Source organism: Dendropsophus ebraccatus, chromosome 7 (genome assembly GCF_027789765.1).
Source record: "Dendropsophus ebraccatus isolate aDenEbr1 chromosome 7, aDenEbr1.pat, whole genome shotgun sequence".
NCBI lineage: Eukaryota > Metazoa > Chordata > Amphibia > Anura > Hylidae > Dendropsophus > Dendropsophus ebraccatus.
This window is the reverse complement of record NC_091460.1, coordinates 41141302-41162871: the sequence shown is the minus strand read 5'-3', so window position 1 is coordinate 41162871 and position 21570 is coordinate 41141302. Positions and strand designations below refer to the sequence as shown.

The following is a 21570-nucleotide window of genomic DNA, read 5'->3' as shown; positions in this document are numbered from 1 at the left end:
GTCAGCACTGACCTCTCTGACTTCTGAATACAGCTTTTACACAAGTCCTTCTGTGTAATACTTGTAATACTTTGTTCTCTGCTCTCTGCTGCCGACTAATCTCCCTCTTCTCCCCCCCCCCCCCATAGATTACACAGGGCACGACTGTTGAGAGTTGAGATTTCCTGATAATGAGCAGTGAATGAGAGAGAGGAGGGGAGGGGGGGGGGACCTGGGGAAAGTCTTTTTGAATGCAGATAATGGCATATTTGCCTAAAAAACCCAATTACAAAGTTTCTTAAAATCGTCTGGACTATTTCTGAAAAAAAATGACAGTGACACTTTAAGACAAGAACGGCCATTGTTAGCGACAAAAACAACGGCGGTTCTTGGCTTAAAATAATACACTGCATTGACAAGGGCTGTTCACACACTGTATTGTTCCCCTAAGGCCGCACAATTATTTGCAGCCTATAATGTGGGAACAGCGGCCATTGTTCCTGCTGTGTCCACAAAATGTATGGCCTTTCTGACGGGTGTACATTGTAGAGACTTAAATGGTTAATTGGTTTGCAGGCACACACAAATGTGCCCGTATTCCAATTAAAACAAAATGATGGTCCTGCAGCCAATATGGTAATACTGGCCTCAGGAACATGTCAAACTGGGGCTGTTGTTTATACACAGTGTGAACAAAGCCTAAAGCTGTTAAAAAAAGTCCTGTGCATAAAGGAGTCTAAAATCCAGTAAAAATATAGTACAGGAGTGGTGTCCCTCTATAAAGCATCTTCTTGTTGCCTATAATGTATAATGGACCTGGTATGACAGGGCTTCCTCTTGTATTGGGATCTTGCCTATTGGGCCCATACAATTGCTCTTGATTTACATTTCATAGGTTCTTCCTAGTCATGACTATGCGGGACACGTTGTACGTATTTCCTACATTTGTTCTTCTGATCCTTCACCGCTAAACACAGAGCAGACTGACCTCAATGCTCAATGTTGTTCAATCCAACAATATAAACAGAATGAGATTTCAAGACTCGGAACAGGCGGTTACCACCCACACTCAGCGCTGACGTCAGGCAAATGATGGTATTATGTGGTGCAAAGCCTGCGGTAACTATAATCTAACCCAATTGTCTGCCTCAGAATAACTTCTGCACTTCAGAGCAATCAAAGCATCATTGAAAGAAATGACAATATGTAGAAAATATAACAGCAAAGAGATATATTTTAAGATGTCAAGAGCTACATTGTGTGAAGCATTGGTGAATGGAAAGGATAGGAGGGGGCCAATACGTTCCCTATAGCAATATGTATATAAGTATAGAAACTTCTATACTTCTTCAGGGGAAACATCCTCCAAAGTGCCATGAAAAAGGATGTGTCATGCTGCTCCCTTCTACTGGATGAGAGTTAATAACTAACTCAGTATGGTGGATATAAGGGGGATTAATAGCTGCCACTATATAAGAGCTCTAGAGATGTCTCTATGAGACTGGTACTGTAATGGGTACTTTGGTTGGCACACCTGGCTACACAGCTATCAATGTAGCTTCAGAGCTGTTATTATATTGTTTGTTTCTTAGCCATGATTAAGCACTGTGTTCAGTCCGAAATGCGTCAGCTGCTACAGTGACTTTATCGGACAGCTAATAAAAACTGGAATTTGTTCCTTCTTTCTCAACTGGATGACACTATATAGGGGCTCCTTTGGCCCATTTTCCAAGTTTTGGCCCAGTTTCCAAGTTCAGGATTTCACATTGATTTTCCCATCAAATTAGGTGATCATTGTGCCTCTCAGGCAGGTGAATTGGGTTTCCGCAAAAATATGCAAAAATTCCCGTTTGGATATTTAGCTGCGGCACAAAAAAATCTGTTGCGGCCATAAGTAGCATGTTATTTATTTCATATGGAAATGCCGAAGATTAGGCCCGCTGACTGGCTAATGTGGCTAATCCTTGTGTTGATCTGCTGCACACCTGCAAGTGCCAGATTACTTCAGTGGATTCTCTACTAAATACATGTCTAACATGTGCATATAATCTTTGGCATTGGATGCGGCTGAATATAAGAAGCCTATACAGTGGAAAAATTAAAGAAAGCAACCAAATTAATAAAAAGGACAAGGAACCTAAGTTAGGTTGAGTTCACACAGTGTTTTTGTAGTTCATTTAATGTATATGTTTTATGAAAAAATGGATGCAAAAAAGGATGTAATTTTGTGCAATCCATTTGGATCTGTTTTTTCATTGATTTCCATTATAAAGAAAAATGGATCAAAACGGATGTGTTTTTTTTTTCAAAAAAACATGGTTAACCTGGTGTTTGTGAACCCAGCCTTAGGGTCCTATTACATGGGCCAATGGGGGCCCGATAATACCTGTAAACTGCTAGATCGGCGCTCGTTTACTGGGCCTATTACACGGCCCGATAATCGTTTAACAAGGGCTGCAGATACATCGTTACTGATGTCCTTGCAGCCCTTGTTTAAACTGTATAAATTACCTGTCCAGGTGGCAGGGCTCCTCTTCCTCTGTACTTCTCCTCAGGTCTGTGCGCCCCAGCTTCAGAGTGGCCTGTCTCAGCTGACAGGCCGCTCAGCCAATCACAGGCCGTGCCGGTCCCGGCCTGTGATTGGCTGAGCGGCCTGCAAACTGAGGCAGGCCGCTCTGAAGCTGCAGCGCGCGGGACCCGGGGAGAAGCACAGAGGAAGAGGAGCCCTGCAGCCTGGATAAGTAATGTATTTCTCTTTGCATATCATCAGCGTCGGCCACGCCCCGCTATTACATGTAGCGGTGCGAGGTCGGCGCCCGATGATTTTAGGTCAGAACCTATATCAACGATCAGCAGATGACAACGATCATCGGCTGATCAATGTCTATATTACATGGAACAATAATCGTCCGGATAGGGCCGATTCAGCCGATTATCATTCCGTGTAATAGTACCCTTACAAAAAATGTGAGTTTTGTCTGGAGAAGACATCTTGTACCTGTGTACAAGCAACTATCATGAGGTTCTCTGGCCAAATGTTCTCACCCCTCCCCCTGTCTCTGGATCTTTACATTTGGCCGCAGTATCCCTTTAATCCTTTAATAGGCCACACAAACGATTCCTGAGATCGTTAATGAGGCCAGACCTTGTAAAGGCTCAGCAAATGAGCTGCTCTTGCTGATCGCTGCTAATTTGTGGTGCTACATCTGACCATATAAAAGGCCTTAGTACTTTGCTTTTATACATTATCATAGACTAAAGACCCTTTTATACAGCATGATTATGAGCCTATGGGGCTGCCCAGTCATCAGCCCAGGAATGAGCAATCACTTCCAGCTGATCGTGACTTCTGTGCGGGTCTATCGTTCATATGTCACCATGCGTAATCAGAGGATGTGTTGTAGTCATAGACAATAACAGAAGTGGTTGGATGCATGATTGTGCCATCATTGGTGGTGCCCTTCACACCCAATAGCTGGGCCTATCGATGAGCACCAATTGACTTGTACATAATTCATCATTTGGAGTAGTTGTCTGTCAATGTAAAAGAAAACTTTAGAAAAAATGGCTGTGAGTCAGTTCTATGAGAGTTCTAAATTAATATACACTATAGTGGGGGTTTATGGGAAAGAATGGGGGTTTCCAGGAAAGAATATTTCTTGCCTTAGAATATCGGAGGTCCCATCAATGTCCAAGCACAGCAGCTTTTCCATTACTGGGATATGGGATTGGAGGCCTAATTATCACATCCAAATAATAAGGCATCAATATATTTCCTGGAAAATCCCCTATAAATAGACGAGGCGTCTTCTGCTCTGACAGGTCTGTGTAAAATAAATATTCATCCTGTAACATTGAGTGGATCATTCATCTTATAGGCTTACATGTTACTGCCCACCTTTTTGTATTACTCTATGAGCTATAACTCAGTGAGTGATTTCAGGCAGGTGCGTGCGGAAATGTATTGTCCTCTGCCACAATGAAATATATCCAAGCCACAGTTTGTTTTTTAATGTATTTTCAGACAATCTGCACCAATACTAAGGCCTAATACACGTGTTCCACGGACTAGCTGTTCCTGCCATGAAACACGTAACGTGTGTATAAGGCCTAAAGCTGTGAGGATTTGGATACTATATGACCAGAAGGCCTTCATCCTGTACAGTTTATTCTAAGATGTGACTTGCGTAACTTGCTATTCTTAAAGATGACTCATAAGGAAAATTTCTGATGTTTTTATGGGTTGACAGGAGAAGAGAATGACATAGAGTAGAGCTGGATACAATCTATTTTCTTCCTATGATAAGCTGTCAGATTGTGGCTTGTCAGGAACAGATACATATCCATCATTAGCATCCTGCCAGACAGTGGGATATCAATCACTAGTATCCAGCTAGACTGTGGTGGTGCAGGTGCTTGAGCAAGCCCTTCCTAAACTTCTCTCCAAAACACATTGGGGGACATTTATTAAGATCAAAATACTCGTATGCCGCTCTTAAAAAATACCCTGTTCCCCATCCATCCTGGCGGCACCTGTGCCTGCCGCATGGCGGACACAGAAATCTACACCTGCTCCAAATCAGGTGTATATTTCTTCCATGGTTTATGCCTGTTTCCAGAAGTAAACCATGATAAACTAGGCAAGGGAGGAGGCCATACCTCTTTCCCACCTTGCTGTGACCCCTGCCCGCCCAGTAGGCGAACAGGACTTATGCCTGATGTAGACCACAGAAAAGGGCAAAAATCTGCTCCTTTTCCATGACATACGCCAGGGGCCCCATTATCTCTCATTATTTTATTGACAGTACTGTGTTAGCAAAGACTTCAGAAGAGAAGGATTTAGGGGCAGTCATTTCTGACAACCTTAAAATGAGTCACCAGTGCAACCAGGTGGTAGGGAAAGCTGATGGTATTATGGGCTGCATGACTAGAGGTATAACCAGTAGGAAGAGGGAGATTGTGATCCCGCTGTATAGAGCTATAGCGACACCACATCTGGAATACTGTGTCCAGTTCTGGAGACCTTACCTATGTATAAAGATATTGATGAACTGGTCCAAAAACCGTGGTGGAGGGTGTCAGGCATTAAACATATCAGGAAAAACTTAAGGATTTGAATGTGTATAGACTGGAGGAAAGAAGAGAGGGGGTGGCATGATCGAAACCTTTAAATATGTTAAAGAACTAAATATGGTTCAAGAAGGAAGAAACTTAACACAAGAACAAGCGGACACAATCTGAAGTTCGTTGTGGAAAGATCAGAAACAACATGAGAAAATTTACTTAATTTACTGAAAGAGTAGTAGAGACTTGGAACAAACTTCTAGCAGATGTGGTTGATAAATCTACATCTTCTAAATCTTCTATATTTCTAACTTAAAAATATAATTCTTTGAAGATACCTTGATAAATAATGCAGTATTGTTCAGACTGGTAAATGACAAATGGCTCATGAATGAAATGACAATTTTTAGCATTAATTTGGACTCTGGATGTGATCTGTATGTTCGGTATACCTCATAATGAAATATCATTAACAATCAGTAAATGTGCATAGAAATTATATGATATTGACCAACAAGCAATCAACATTTTAATAAACTCATATAAGAATTTGAAGCATGTTAAAGGGGTGCTCCAGCGTGGGGGCACTTTTTTGGGGGGACCGGGGAGGAGGTGGCTGAAATAAAAGACGTCCACTTACCTCCCCGGTTCCAGCGCGCGGGTCCCGCATCACGGCGCTCCGGTGCCCGGCCGCTTCCAGGTGTCTGACGCTGCCCGAGACGCTACGTCTCAGGGCCGCTCAGCCACTCAGTGAAGGAGGCGGGATCCGAGCAGACTTCAAACGGATCCCACCTCCTTCACTGAGTGGCTGAGCGGCCCTGAGACGTAGAGTCTCGGGCGGTGTCAGACACCCGGAAGCGGCCGGGGACCGGGCACCGTGATGCGGGACCCGGCCGCTGGAAGCGGGGAGGTAAGTGGATGTCTTTTATTTAAGCCACCTCCTCCCCGGTCCCCCCAAAAAAGTGCCCCCATGCTGGATAACCCCTTTTAATGAAATTTTTGGCACCATAGATGTAACAATTCTAACAGTCGATTCTAACAATCATTAGATCAATGGGGCCCTTTAGGGTGATCATACATGACACAGTTACTAAATGCATGAACAAAGTAAGATTTATGTACTTCATGTTTAGTTGCCTCAAATGTACAAAGGTTATAGGTTCATAGGGACTGAAGATGAAGTACAAAGAAATTATATATACCGTATAATACACTTCTCGAGTGGTTACCCCTATAACCATGTTGTGTAGGATCACCCTGAGGGTGGTATTACACGGGCCGAGCAGGGCCCGATAATACCTGTAAACGAGCAGCGATCTGCTAGATCGTTGCTCGTTTACTGGGCCTATTACACGGCCCGATAATCGTTTGACAAGAGCTGCAAGGACATCGTTACCGATGTCCTTGCAGCCCTTGCTAAACTGGCATACATTACCCATCCACGTTCCAGGGCTGCTCCTGCCGTCCGCTTCTCCCGGGGTCCCGTGCGCGCTCTAGCTTCACAGCGGCCTGTCAGCTGGTAGGCCGCTCAGCCAATCACAGGCCGGGACCACCGCGGCCTGTGATTGGCTGAGCGGCCTATCAGCTGACAGGCCGATGTGAAGTTAGAGCGGGCGCGGGACCCCGGGAGAAGCGGACGGCAGGAGCAGCCCTGGAACGTGGATGGGTAATGTATATGGTTAGTCGCCAGCCACGCACCGCTATTACACGCAGCGGTGCGCGGTCGGCGCCCGACGAAAATAGGGTCTAACCTATATCAACGATCAGCCGATAATCGTTGTCATCGGCTGATCGTTGCATTTATTACACGGAGCGATAATCGGCCGAATCGGGCCAATTCGTCTGATTATCGTTCCGTGTAATAGTACCCTTAGTCACATATTAGTTCATTTATTACATAAATTTTCAATAAATTATATTAAGTAAAACACAAGTAAATAATTAAAGGAACAGTTGTCTTGTTTAATAAGAGAAGATGGGGAGACCTACCATTGCTTGTTGTTATGATGTCAAGGCAGCCTAATGCAACAGGCACAAAAAAAAACAAAAAGAATACAAACTTAAAGTCTATTCACTGTAGTCACCCAGATGAGACACCAAACGTAACACAGCAAGGTACAAGGCCCATAGCTGGATATCTACTGACATGGGGTCTGATGTAGAACAGGTCAGGAGAGGGGTACAAACAAAACAGACATACACCACAAAACAACACAAAAAGTAGATACAACAAATTACTACAAATGCAAATAGAAAAAAAAGTATATATGACCTGGGACATTCCTCTGAACCCAAGAGTATGCTACTAGTTTTCTTAAACCTTAGTAACAGAAGTCCATAGTTTAGGTATGAGGACTATGATTTCATAGTTTATGGACAAGTCATAGTTCTAGGAGAAGTGTAGGACAATCACTGTTCTGTACCGTCTATCTGTTTTGGAAGGGCTATTGTGCTGATATGGGTGTGCCACTGAGCTGGAGTCATTGTGCCGGTTTGGAGGACTCAATGTGTTATTATGGAAGAGTCAGTGTGTTATTATAGAGGAGTCATTGGGCCATTATAGAGGAGTCATTGGGCCATTATGGAGGAGTTATGGTGCCATTATGGAGGAGTCATTGGGCCATTATGGAGGAGTCATTGTGCCGTTATGGAGGAGTCATTGGGCCGTTATGGAGGAGTCATTGGGCCATTATGGAGGAGTCATTGTGTTGTTATGGAGGAGTCATTTTGCTATTATGGAGGAGTCATTGTGCCACTGTGCTATTGAGGGGTCATTGGGACATTATGGAGGGGTCATTGGGACATTATAGAGGAGTCATTAGACCATTTTGGAGGAGTCATTGTGCTGTTATGGAGGAGTCATTGGGCCATTATGGAGGAGTCATTGGGCCATTATGGAGGAGTCATTGGGCCATTGTGGAGGAGTCTTTAGGCCATAATGGAGAAGTCATTGGACCATTATGGAGGAATCATTGGGCCATTATGGAGGAGTCATTGGGCCATTATGGAGGAGTCATTGTGTTATTATGGAGGAGTCATTGTGCTATTATGGAGGAGTCATTGGGCCATTATGGAGGAGTCATTGGGCCATTATGGAGGAGTCATTGTGCTATTATGGAGGAGTCATTGTGCTATTATGGAGGAGTCATTGGGCCATTATGGAGAAGCCATTGGGCCATTATGGGTGAGTCATTGTGCTATTATGGAGAAGTCATTGGGCCATTATGGAGGGGTCATTGTGCTGTTATGGAGGAGTCATTGTGCTATTATGGAGAAGTCATTGGACCATTATGGAGGAGTAATTGGGCTATTATAGAGGAGTCATTGGGCCATTATGGAGGAGTCATTGGGCCATTATGGAGGAGTCATTGGGCCATTATGGAAGAGTCATTGTGCTATTATGGAGACGTCATTGGACCATTATCGAGGAGTCATTGGGCCATTATGGAGGAGTCATGGTGCCATTATGGAGGAGTCATTGTGCCACTGTGCTAAAGTGATTGTGCTGGAGCCATTGTACTATAGTGATTATACAACTGTGAACAAGAATGTTTCTTCCTGTTAAATGGATAATGGAACCCAATGGATCCCACTGGTCCATAGGGTTTGGGTATCTGTCACACGGCAGCTCTTGCGCTGCATTGTAGCCTCCGTTTAGAACAAAAGACATGATACAAGCATAAACATAGCTTTGGGCTCTGATCACACTTTCTATAGATTTACATTGCCAATGTCATTACTATGGAATAAGTGTCCTTGTTGTGTAACTAGTGCCATTGTGTAATTGTTGTGAAACAAGTGTCATTGTCCACATGTCATTGTGTTATTTATATGAAACAAGTGTCACTGCCTCATTCTACCAGGTTTCATTGTTCTATTTCTAGAATATTTTCTCTTTTTCAGTTGTTACCCAATTGGCAGTCTCTTCCGTGACATTTACTAACATATGCCAGTTTCTATCTCTATAGCAGCGCCATAATAAGACCCCACCTTCTCTACTATTATTGTTCTTCTTTATAGCTTTGCATACCATTATACACCTACGGACCAGATGAAACGTGGAGTTATTTACAAAACCATCATCATCGCCATCACCATAGAAACTAGCCTGACTAGACCGGACATATAAGCAAGGCATAAGCTGTCTCTCATAAACACCCCATACATTGTTGATGGACTAGTAGAGTGTATAAATCATTTACACACGGTTATTTTCATGACATCCTACGTTGTAACAAAGTGATGCTAGTACAATGTTGGCATAATCTATTTGTGAAGATTATGTCGCACAGGGATTAACACTAACTACACAGGATACTTATAGCTACAATTGTACTATACAAGATAATAGAGAAAGTAATAGAAACTAAAACCCCCAGTCATAGGCCTAGCCACTCTATCACAGATAGAAGAACTGGCCTTAAAGGGGTTATCCAGCATTAGAATAACATAGCCACTTTCTCCAGGGACATCACCATGCTTGTCTCCAGTTTGGGTGCAGGTTTTACAACTTAGTTCCATTGAATTGAATGAAGTGTAATTGCAAACTACACCTGAACGGGAGACAAGTGTTGTCTTGCCTCTGGAAGAAAGGCAAATGAGTGGAGGCAGTGCAATGGGCAATGTTCTACTGGAAATTACAGCCGAAGCTAAAGCTTTGGCTGTCCAGGCATGATGGGAATTGTAGTTTTGCAACAGCTGGTGGGCCAAAGGTTCCCCATCCCTGATCTACCTAACCATTATACAGACCAAGCCCCCTTCCCCTTTTAGGATTCCCTAATGGCAGCGGCCTATTTTAGAAGAATAATGCCCCGGCTACACTACAGAAACTTTGCAGGAATGACCTGAGGAACATGACAAAGAGATTAAAGAGAGACTAAGGGGTTATCTGCAATTCTCATTCCAAACTGCTGACACTGCTAGATGACTGTTAGATTAGGGAGATTAACCTAACATTATTTATTAAAAACGCACCCCTAGCATATTCCACCGAAAAGGCAAAGATTTGTACCTTCTCCGTGGTGTGCGCAAGCCGTAACCTCCGCTCACCTGATGGGCAGGAGGGGAAGGAAGGGCAAGGCGGGCATAAAACATGGCCTCCTTCTGCGTTATTATCCTTTACGTCTTCAAACAAGCATAAAAATCTACCCTGCTCTACATCTACACCTTAGAAATCCACTCCTCTTACCTCCCCCTCCTATGTTTCTATGTCTATCAGTCTCTTGTATGTTATAAGTATAGTCACAATTTATTGTCTTTTACGACTTCTTGGATTATACTTGATTATTACTATACTGGGTTAGGAATGAACAGCGCACAGAACCCAGGTAGTGCCCTATTCTGTATATATATATATATATATATATATATATATATATTATAGTAAGAGGTGCCGGTAAGTAACGTATATTCTTTCCTATAAAGTTATGCTCAGTATTTAGTAAGGTACACTCACTTTCTTCAGGAATTATTCCAAATCAGCAATAAACCTTTGATATATTTAACGTTGTCTACAGGAACCATTCTCTATGAATAAATGATCAGATCATCCTCTATTGATCAGGGAAGATATCGATCATTTAGATGAAATAAAAATGTAACCTTGCAAATCATCAGTTTGCCTCATGTCATACATCTCTTCTAGGCTTTCAGGTCGCTGCACTTTCTGTTCTAAAGATAAATCCCGTCCTATTGGCAGGCGATACCTACTGAATAGACAATGCTAAATGGCAACCTCAGGGAGGTTTTGCACAGTATTCAGATCCAAAAAAACCATCTTCAGCTACTGTGTCCATCTCCTTGCATATGCACAGCCTTACTTTCCTCCATTAGTGGATTTTTGCCATCACTGATGTCCTTACTTAGCTTCTGAAGTTGGTATACACTTCTTTTTCTATAACAATAAAGGGTTAATAGGGTTGTATCAAATTAGAAAATGAAGGCTAGATACTTTTTCCACTAAATCTGATAGCTGAGCCCCATTGACTTAAATAGAGCTGAGTTGCAATACCCTGCACTGTCCATGGAGAAGAGTGGCGCTGTTTCTAGATAAGAGCAGCTACATTTTTTCAATCTTATGCAAAGTGTTGTGCAATCAATATATAAGATTGAAGTTTGTTAGAACTATAGCTGTATAATACAGTCCTAGAAACTTATGCATGAATGGGTCTACATCATATTTTTGTACAGTACCAAGGTTAAAGATTATATTTAACTGCAGTATGAAGTATTGTAAATGTAGCATAATTATAGTAGTGTAATGCACTTACAAAGAATAATTCAATAATAAGTCACCAAATGCACAAACTACACTAAATAGTGAGGACCACCTAAAGCACAGGTGTCAAACTGCGGCCCTCCATCTGTTGAAAAACTACAATTCTCATCATGCCTGGACAGCTAAAGCTTTGGCTATCCAAGCATAAGGGGAATTGTAGTCATGCAATATTTGGAGGGGCTGCAAGTTAGACCCCCCCGATCTACAGGCCTCTGTGCCCCCTGTCCATGGTGCTGAACCATTCCTCCAATAATAATTGCAGTCTGCTATTGGTCACACCATGGAAAGTACTCACAGGACTGTCAAAAGCCAGACATATATTGTATGCCTCAATGCTCAGTTAATATAGTTAATTTTTCTAGGGGGAGTGCAGAGTGAATATAGTAAAGATGCCATGATGCACACAGCGTCACTGATCACCTATTTGTATGCCTTTTCAGGATTGGGCGCAGAGTGCCTAGAGAATGTAATGAGGATGCATCACTGCTAACCTCCAGGCTGCTATACACATTTACAGAGCCGGGTACATAGCACTGGGAGCAGCAGCTGTAGTGGGCATCACTTCTCACCTCTTGGCTGCCATTCCCGTAGTAGTCTGTAGTGAGCAGTGATGCATGAACAGTATGCCTTGCTGTACACTTTGCTAGATCACACCCAACTGGTGGCACAGTGGCACATTGTGATACCCAGAAGTCGTGCCATCGCACTCTTATGAGCAGCAGCTACCTCTGTATATTATAATGCACCTTGCAGCTGCTGATGGACTAGAGAAGCAGAACACATAAAGGACTTGGGTTTACAAGTAAACAAAATAACAATTAGAGATTAGCGAAATTGTTGTAATTTCACTCATTTCTAATAGCAATTCTCAATGTCAAGGAGCAGCTGTAAAAGCAGATAAACTCTTAGGGCGAGATTTATCAAACTGGGGTAAAGTAGAATTGTCTTGACACTGTAAATAGGATATGGGAGCAAGAGAAGGTTCAAGGTTGGACAACTAGATTATTATCTTGTTTGGCTTGGAAAAAAGACACCTTACAGGTGATCATGTTTACATGGATAAGTATGGATGTTGTCAGTTCAAAGAACTGGCTAAGGATTTATTCTTTAACCTTTACCTAGGACCAGTGGACATTCTGTACAAGTGGTGGAAAGGAATATTACAATTAACTATGGAAAGGGTTCTTTACAGTTAGAGTAGTCAAACTATGTAATACCCAAAGGGATCACAATAATAGATAAGTATGACATACTGTACTTGTCTAAAAACAAATGGTACTGGAAACCACATGCGTCACATTTACCCAGTCAGTGACTAAGGCGGTGTCTTGCCCCAGTCACTGATTAGCTGAGCAGGCAATCACTCAGCCAGGTACGAGACATTGCAGGTAGAAGAGCTATAGGAAACTGGTGGCTTTCAATGGGATGGGACCCGGGAGCGACGCTACTGGGCACAAAGATGGGTAAGGTTACTTTATTTATTATTCCCGTCCTGTCTTTCTGACTTTTATATAAGAGCACTCAAATATAAGCTATACTTGCTGGGACAGAGTCATTATTACACCTTAAGGCCATGTTCTCACATGGCACAAACAGCGGCCGTTGTGTGACATAGCCGTGTCTGAGATGTAGTATCGGCTGGGTGCACATCACTTCATCTCAATTGGAATGTGGGCACATTCGAGTGTGCCGCCCTGCACTTCAATTAGCCATAGACCAAAGTGTAAAGTACGGCCGGGAGCCGTACATTGTGTGCACACACTATTTTGTGCAGCTGCTGTTCAATGAATATCGGCCACACCAAATAGACATGTCAGTTTTTTGTGCAACACGAACTGGAGAGAGTGGAACGGCTGCACATCCCATCTATGGTTGATACTAATGCCACTAGGCCTATATTAAAAATCAACACCAGAGTGTCTGTATATAAATTGATCAAGCCATATTGCCCCGTGTACCACCGCGCAGGTCCTCTGGTCCACACGGGTCCCTACGCTAACTCCACACCGTGTCGGTCAGCGACCGCCAACCCCGCAAAGCGTGCACGTGCAGGGAAGGGAGGCCATGGAACGGCCCTGCAACCCCAATGTCACAGGACCAGACCCAAAAAGCCCCACCAAAACCCAGCCAGCACCACCGGCGGGGAAGGCTGCCCCCAAACGACACAAGTATGGATATAGTATTACACTGACCGACGCAGTGTGGAGTTAGCGTAGGGACCCGTGTGGACCAGAGGACCTGCGCGGTGGTACACGGGGCAATATGGCTTGATCAATTCATATACAGACACTCTGGTGTTGATTTTTAATATAGGCCAAGTGGCATTAGTATCAGCCATAGATGGGATGTGCAGCCGTTCCATTCTCTCCAGTTCGTGTTTCACAGTTCTCCCTCTCTGAACAGCTCGCACTCCTTTATAAGACCCACATGACCAAAATTAGCAGGATACGTCTGTGCTCACATGTCTGGACCTTATGTCTTCCCCATTCTGTGAGAGCAGCAATGGTAAGTGTAATACCATATCCATACTTGTGTCGTTTGGGGGCAGCCTTCCCCGCCGGTGGTGCTGGCTGGGTTTTGGTGGGGCTTTTTGGGTCTGGTCCTGTGACATTGGGGTTGCAGGGCCATTCCATGGCCTCCCTTCTGTAACGCCTGGAGTAGTGGATCCACTGGACCGTCACTAGCGATAGCACTAACCTCACCAGGGAGCGGAGTCTAAGGGGCCGCTGGTTTTCACCAGAGCCCGCCGCAAGGCGGGATGGACTTGCTGCGGCAGGCGACCCCCAGGTCGCTACCCCTGGCTTGGTTGCTAGTGACGGCAGGCGAGGCGTGGCAGGATCAGTAGGCAGGATATAGTGCAGGCAGAGGTCTGTAGACGTGATCGCAGGTGGCGGACAGGACTCAGGAACAATGGGAAGGCAGCGGGCAAGGACTAGGGACAAGGACTGAAGACAGGAACAAGGAACAAGGACTAAGGTCAGGAACAACAGGGAGCTGGGCCAAACGCTATGGGAAGCATGTAGAGGCCCCAACACCCGCAGTGGGGCAGGGCCGGAATCCACAGGGAGCGATCGTGTGCATACACCAACCAGGGGCGGACTGGCCCCCCAAACCCGAGACAGCCGGCGCGCGCGCGCCCTAGGAGGCGGGGACGCGCGCGCCAGCCGGCACAGTGAGAGACAGGAGCGGAGGAGAGGCGAGGCGCCCCCAGGGGCCGAACTAGCAGCAGCGCCGGGTCCCTGCACAAGGACCCCGGCGGCTGCATGGGGCAGGAGGAGGTCGCGGCGGCGGCCCGGAACACGGGACGCCGCCGCGGCCGTGACACTGTGCCGGAAGCTCACTGCACTTGCAAGATCAGCTGCCAGACAGAGGGAGACGCACACAGGGATTATTACTATGGGGGGAGCACAGGTGGGATTATTACTATGGGGGAGCACAGGTGGGATCATTACAAGGGGGGAGCACAGGTGGGATTATTACAAAGGGGGGCACAGGTGGGGTTATTATTATGGGGGGAGCACAGGGGGGATTATTACTATGGGGGGAGCACAGGGGGCATTATTACTATAGGGGGAGCACAGGTGGGATTATTACTATGGGGGAGCAAAGGGGGGATTATTACTATTGGGGGAGCACAGGGGGAATTATTACTATGGTGGGGAGCACAGGGGGGATTATTACTATGAGGGTGCAGCACAGGGGGATTATTACTATGGGGGAACACAGGGGGGATTATTACTATGGGGCCAGCACAGCGGGGATTATTACTATTGGAGTGGAGCACAGGGGGACATTATTACTATGGGAACGAGCACAGGGGGACATTATTACTATATGTAGGGAATAGCAGGGGATTCTATATACAGGGGGTAACCCACATATCTACTGACTTCACTGCACATGACACAAAAAAGTGGAAGTTGTAAAAATGGGGAGCCTAAGATGTTGGTCTGGCAGGTTCTGAAGAGATGAATTGTAGTTGGAAGAAATCATCATGGAGGTCCGGGCCAGAAGGAGAGGAAAAGGAAAGTGACGCCTCAGATCAAAGAAGTTGTCACCTGTGAGTCACTGGATTACTTTTTTTTTTTGGATGGGGGGGGGGGGGGGGAGCTTTTAGCAATATTCGCCCTGTAGTCCAAACTACCTAGAAGGTTGAAAATTGCCAGGAGCTGTACTTTGTGTTTGTCACTTCTATATACTTATTGGTCATTTGTTTTCTGATTTCAATATTAAGCAGATGGTCTTCATTTGAGTATAAAGAAAATCTTTCTGAGAGCTGTCTGTTTCTGGTAGATTTATGCTGTCCCCTCCCTTTTCACAGTGGTGACATAGCATCAGGGATGGGAGGAGGTTGTATATAGCAGTTTTCAGTGTGTACAGTTAGGAGAGCATACATGGAGGACAGCTCACATGGGCTGTAGATAGGAAGGAAAGCAGATACTAGGAAGTCTACAAATGTAAACAGGTGGTCTCAAAGTGAATGAACACTTTAGACTCAAAAGTGCAACATTTTTACCTTAAGGTTGCCTCTAACGGATGTAAAAACATTATTCCATGTGTAAGGTGTCCATAGCCTTTAAAGACCCGATTTGCCAATTTTCAAAACACTGCTAAAATAACATCCCACCATTGTTATATAGAAAGTACCAACTGAGCAGCTGGAGCCTACTACGATACTGACCTCTACAGTTACTTTGGGAACTATTAGGAGCATCACTACTAGCAGCTTGTGCTTAACCCCAGTTTTAACACTGTTAAATATATATATGCCCATCAATCTTTTTTATACAATATTTCACTGCACAGGTTCCGCAGGAAAACCATGCAAGAGCATTGCAGTTTTCCTCTGGACTTTATGTCTTCGAGGTCCCTGCGACCAATCATCTGGTGTGTCGTACAAACCAGACAAACGCAATAAACATACCAGGTCAAATTCTATACAAAATCTGTAATTATAGGAGACGATATGCAAACGTACAAAGGCAAAGATGACATGGACAACACTTGCGGATACTGGTTATCTAGACTATCCATCTCTGGAGTCTGTAAGTAGAAGCAAATAAACTAGACTGAAGCTAGAAGACATTGAGAATCTGGTTTACAGTTCAACGTAAAGAAAGATGAATGAACATAGACATGTAGTATGGACTATCTCCCCTATGATGTGGACAATGGGACTCACCACAGCTCATATTTCAGCCCTTGTGGAGTTGGTCTCTCAGGAAAGTCCACAATGTAGGACGAGCATACCTTTTCCACAGCCTGGGAGTCTCTGAGGCGGCTCTCTTTTCTCTCCTAAATTATAAAGATGGAAAGTTTCTTACCATCTTTTTTATTCTGAGATGGGAGGAACGTCATGCAACTAGGAAGCTATCAATGTTACGTATCAGGCTTAGGCAACCAAATGCGTGGAAACACAAGTTTCAGTATATACTCCCAGTCTCTGAGCATGCCCTACAAACAACAAAACTGGAAGATACCTTGATCTTTAACCCCATTATAGCCATAGTCTGTAATAACTATGACTAGCTACAGTACATCAAACTATTATTACCTATTTGGTTGTCATGGATCCTTATTCCTCTGATCCCCCTCTGATCACTTATACATGACAAGCCTCCCATAACAAACAATAAGAAGGTCATATCATTACATATACTGACTTTATTGGAAAAAACTAAAATCTTCAGGTTAGTTCTTCATACTTTGTTCTAAGACAATGAGCTGAGATGCCTGGCTATTTCTAACTAACATGCCAAGTCATTGAATGCTAAGGTTTTCATAAATAATTGATAATAGTTTAAGATACAGAGACTGAAAAGTCTATGCAACCTTTTGGGGCACATTTACTAAAGTTTGTACACTATATATTAAAATAATAGCAAAAAATAAAAATAAAAAATAGTAAAAAAAAATTTGCCTCGTTTTGCATCTGGCTTGGTGTGGGATGTGGCTTTTAGGCAAAGGGGTGTCCTTTTCCAAAAAGAGTGGTGGCTTAAAATGAAGCAAATACTATATAAAGTAAACCAACAAATAGTTATTTTAAAAAGTAGACAAAAGTAGCAATAAAAAGTGAGACAATTTAAAGGGGGACATTTACAAAGCCCGCTCCACTTGTATATTCAAGAGAAAAGGTGCAGATTCGCCCCTTCTCCCTGGTGTATGCCTGCCGTCGGCCTTCTCGCCAATGAGGGGCGCAGCAAAGTCCCCTCCTGTGCCTGCTTTTGCTCGCAGGCGTAAATCATGGAAAAAATCTACACCTGCTCAGGAGCAGGTCAGGCCGGCGGGGCAATTGAGACTGGCGTACTCCAGTCTTCATAAATGTCCCCCAAAAACACTAAGGAAAATAGGCGCCCACTTCCCGCCTACTTTCCGCCCCCTTTCCGCCCCCTGGCGTACTCGGCGGAAAGTGCCGATTTGCGATTATTTTATTCGCAAATCGACCATTTGCGTATAAAATAATACGCAAATCGGCACTTTCCGCCAAAAATCATCTGTCCGCCGGATGATACATGTGGCCCGAAGTGTTTTCTGACAAAGTGCTCTCTGCTGCCACCCCTGTCCAGAGTAGGAGAAGTTTTCTGTGGGGATTTGCTGCTCCGGACAGTTCCCGGCATAAACAGAGATCACTGTGTGAGACTGGAAAGAAAACACCACCACCTGCAGGACATACAGCAGCTGATAAGTACTGAAAGACCTGAGATTTTTAAATAGAAGTATTTCCCTGTAACAAAAAAAAAACACTTGCACAAATCATATTCATTATTACAGGCATGGATGGCCACATAGCAAAAAATCTAAATAAGGCTATGTTCACACAATGTAAGTTTTGTATTAATCACGGCCGTTGTTGCTGATTTGCAACAACGGCCGTGATTAATACAAAAGTTACTTGCAGTGCAGTCGGAGGGAATCCCGGCCAGAGTGTATGCACATAGTATATACTCCGGCCGTGATCCCTAGAGGCCGCATGAAAAACTGACATGTCACAAGCCACAAGCCTGACAGGTCACACAATGGAAAGTGCGGCTCCGGCCGCACTCTCCATTGTCGACTATGGTGAATTAGGATGCACGCGTACACGGATGCACCTGTATCCCAATTCAGCACAAATGAAGATCATCTGGCCGCTACTGCAGGGATAATCTTCACTGACACTGGCTGTTTTGTCACCCCGCCGGGAATGGCTGGTGTTTCACGTAGTGTGAACCCGGCCTTAGGCCTATTTGGGGCTGACTGCTTCACAAACACCTTAAGTCCAATTCTGAAGTGATCAGCAATGGTCCCATCAATCTAAAATCATAAATATGAAATATTTGCAGATTAAAGATTACAGATTAACTTCAGCCATCAGTAATCAACTGCTGCACGCTCAGGTTTGGACTAACCCAAGCGTACTTGAGGTTGGCTCATCTCTAGCAGAGATGTAGCTCAAGGTACCTGTGCACCTTTGGACTCTATCAGGTAGGATGTTGTCTGCACAGCTAAAGCTACACTATTATTTATTAGTAATTGAAAGAGGGGGACATGATGGAAAGGCCAGTACCCCAGGAAAAATATCAATAAAAAAAAAAAATCAGAACATACCTTTGCTGCCACTGTTTGTGTTTTTATGTTCAAAAAATAAATGCCTTTATTCAGGACGTAATAAGTGTCAAGGAGGTGGGGCCTATTGCCTAGCATGCTATTGCAGACCTCAATAATTGAGAGACCCAGAAGAGGATTGCAAAACTCTGTGTGGACTGCAACCAAAGTGACAAAGAGTGAAAGCATGGTCGCCCATGGGAGGGATCACTTATGGGAAGTTTACTAAGCTGTTGGAGACATCAGGCCGCAAGGGAGCCAAGGTGGATTTGGTGGTACTAGATTCATATGCTAGGGAGATGACAACTGTGTGGGATAACAGACTGGAAGTGATGGAATCAACTGATTTTTTTAAACTTTTTTTCAGAAAGTTATACAGATTTGTAATTTACTTCAATTTAACTTAACTTCAAGTCCTCCAGTACTTATCAGCTGCTACATGTCCTGCAGGAAGTGGTGTATACTTTCCAGTCTGACACAGTGCTCTCTGCTGCCACCTCTTTCCGAGACAGGAATTTTCCAGAGCAGCTGATATACAGATGACATTCAGCGGCTGATAAGTATGGGAAGACTTGAAATTTCTAAATAGAAGTAAATTACAAATCTATATAACTTTCTGAAACCAGTTGATTTAAAAGAATACATTTTTTTTTTGCTGGATAACCCCTTTAAACCACATAAGGTTTAAATGCATATAAACAAATGGCTATATTACAGGCCTGCTTGATGTAGAGGTGAACACTTGTTGCATTGTGCTGGAAAAACAATGAATTTTCTATTGTGTGAGAGTGTGTGGCTGTAGCTGCTGTACATTGTGCAGAGTTATACCAGTCATTACTATGTCATATCACCAGCTGGGTGCCTCTCTTTCCCCTGTTGGCAGGATCCCTCTCTGAATTGTTTATCGGCATTACGGAGACATGCGGAGCCGTTTCATATTTTATCTCAGTAATAAAGAATGAAAACAAGCAGAAACAAATCATGCTACATTATGCACCCGGCGCTGAGCATTATTACAGACTTATGCAAGTCATTGCCGGAATCGTACTCATTGAAATTCTATTTCACCCTCCACTGGCAGGATGCAGCTACTTAATATCTGCTCCCATTGTATTTGAGGAAAACACTTTCTTCTGATAGAACATCTTAAAAAAGTATAAAAAAAGATGGAGTATTCCAGTCTACATCATGTTACAGTACCTAAATATCATCTACAGCGGCTCTGCAGGATATTTATCTGTACTGATCCGGAGTTGAAGCATTTATTATAATCCCATCACACACAGAGCTGCAATCATAGTTCTGCAGAATTCATCCCAGCGCTACAAAAACATGGCCACTTTCTTCCAGAGACAGCCCCACTCTTGTCTCCAGCTTGGGCGGGGTTTTGCTGCTCAGTTCCATTGAAGTGAATGGAGCTTAATTGCAAACCGCACCTGAACTGGAGACAAGAGTCGTGATGTTTCTGAAAGAAAGTGGCCATGTTTTTGTAGCACTGGATAACCCCTTTAAGAGTCCTGCACCAACACCACAGCAGAGGGGTATTCAAGCGGGGGGAAAACTGGTGTGAGAGTTATATAAAATTGTAAATTACTTCCATTTAAAATAAACTCAAGACTTCCAGTACTTATCAGCTGCTGTATGTCCCTCAGGAAGTGGTGTATTCTTTTTAGTCTGACACAGTGCTCTCTGCTCTGTCCGTATTAGAAAAACAGATCACTGATCTCAGGGAGACCAGCCAAAGATATCATTGTTAGCTGCCGGTTAAAGCGCTCAATACAGTGAAATCCTGGGTGCAAATATGAATATGCAAGTGTTATTTTTGGCTGGTCTCCGTTTCCCATATGGCTATACTAGGCATTGCTCCCACCTAGCCAGAATCCTGATCCACACTGATGAGGGGCAACACCCCAAAACAGCTGTCTGTGGATGGATACCTGGCCTTGGTTTTTCACTTGTCATTCCATTGACTTATAGGGCCACTTAATATGGTGGTTGTGGTGGTTTTCCTACAGGAGCCACCCCTTGGCTGGGTCCTTCTCTGAGGGATATCTGGCTAGTCCTGTCCGTATTAGGACCTGCTTAGAACAATAGAAAATATCCATAGAAAACTTGACACAGACAGAGGTGGCAGCAGAGAGCACTGTGTCAGACAGGAAAGTCTTCTGGGTGACTGCTGGGTTTTTGCCATGATTTCAGCGATTTACGCAACTGCCATTGTGATTCATGGTGAAAACACAACTTAAAGGAAGACAAAGATTTAAATATATCTATAACATAATAATTATAATAATCATACTCACTGCATTGTGGTTCCCATATAAACGTAAAGTACAGTTCAGATTGGAACAGAACAGGACTTTTGATGCATGTGAACTATGAACACTTTATGAGATGATTTTTCCATGTCATTTTTTGACATCTTTGACAAATGTCCCTGATTATGTTCAGCAAATGTGACTCAAAGGCGAAAAGTCTAACAATCTAATTGTCGTCTAATTTATTAATTGTCTAAGGAACACACTTACTTTCCCCTGCCTCACAAGCAATGAAGAAGCAATGAAGACACCATGGCCCTAGTGCAAGTGAGTGTTATAATAGGGGCATTTGGGGTAAGTGTTATAATAGGGGCATTCCGGGCGTCAGCCCGGGGCCCTGAGCTCCTG

At 43.9% G+C, this 21570-nt stretch overlaps 1 protein-coding gene across 2 annotated transcripts in view; it reads right to left on the bottom strand.

Moving 5' to 3' along the window:
• The window catches only part of PPP2R2C (protein phosphatase 2 regulatory subunit Bgamma), a 104812-nt gene that overhangs the window by 59122 nt on the left and 24120 nt on the right, over positions 1–21570 (bottom strand). The window contains exon 2 of one of the 2 annotated variants that reach the window (XM_069976415.1): positions 7033–7062. The exons of the other annotated variant lie outside the window; for it this stretch is intronic. Coding sequence (XP_069832516.1) covers positions 7033–7062 — 30 coding nt within the window. The remainder of the gene's footprint in view (positions 1–7032; positions 7063–21570) is intronic. 2 annotated transcript variants of the gene reach the window in all.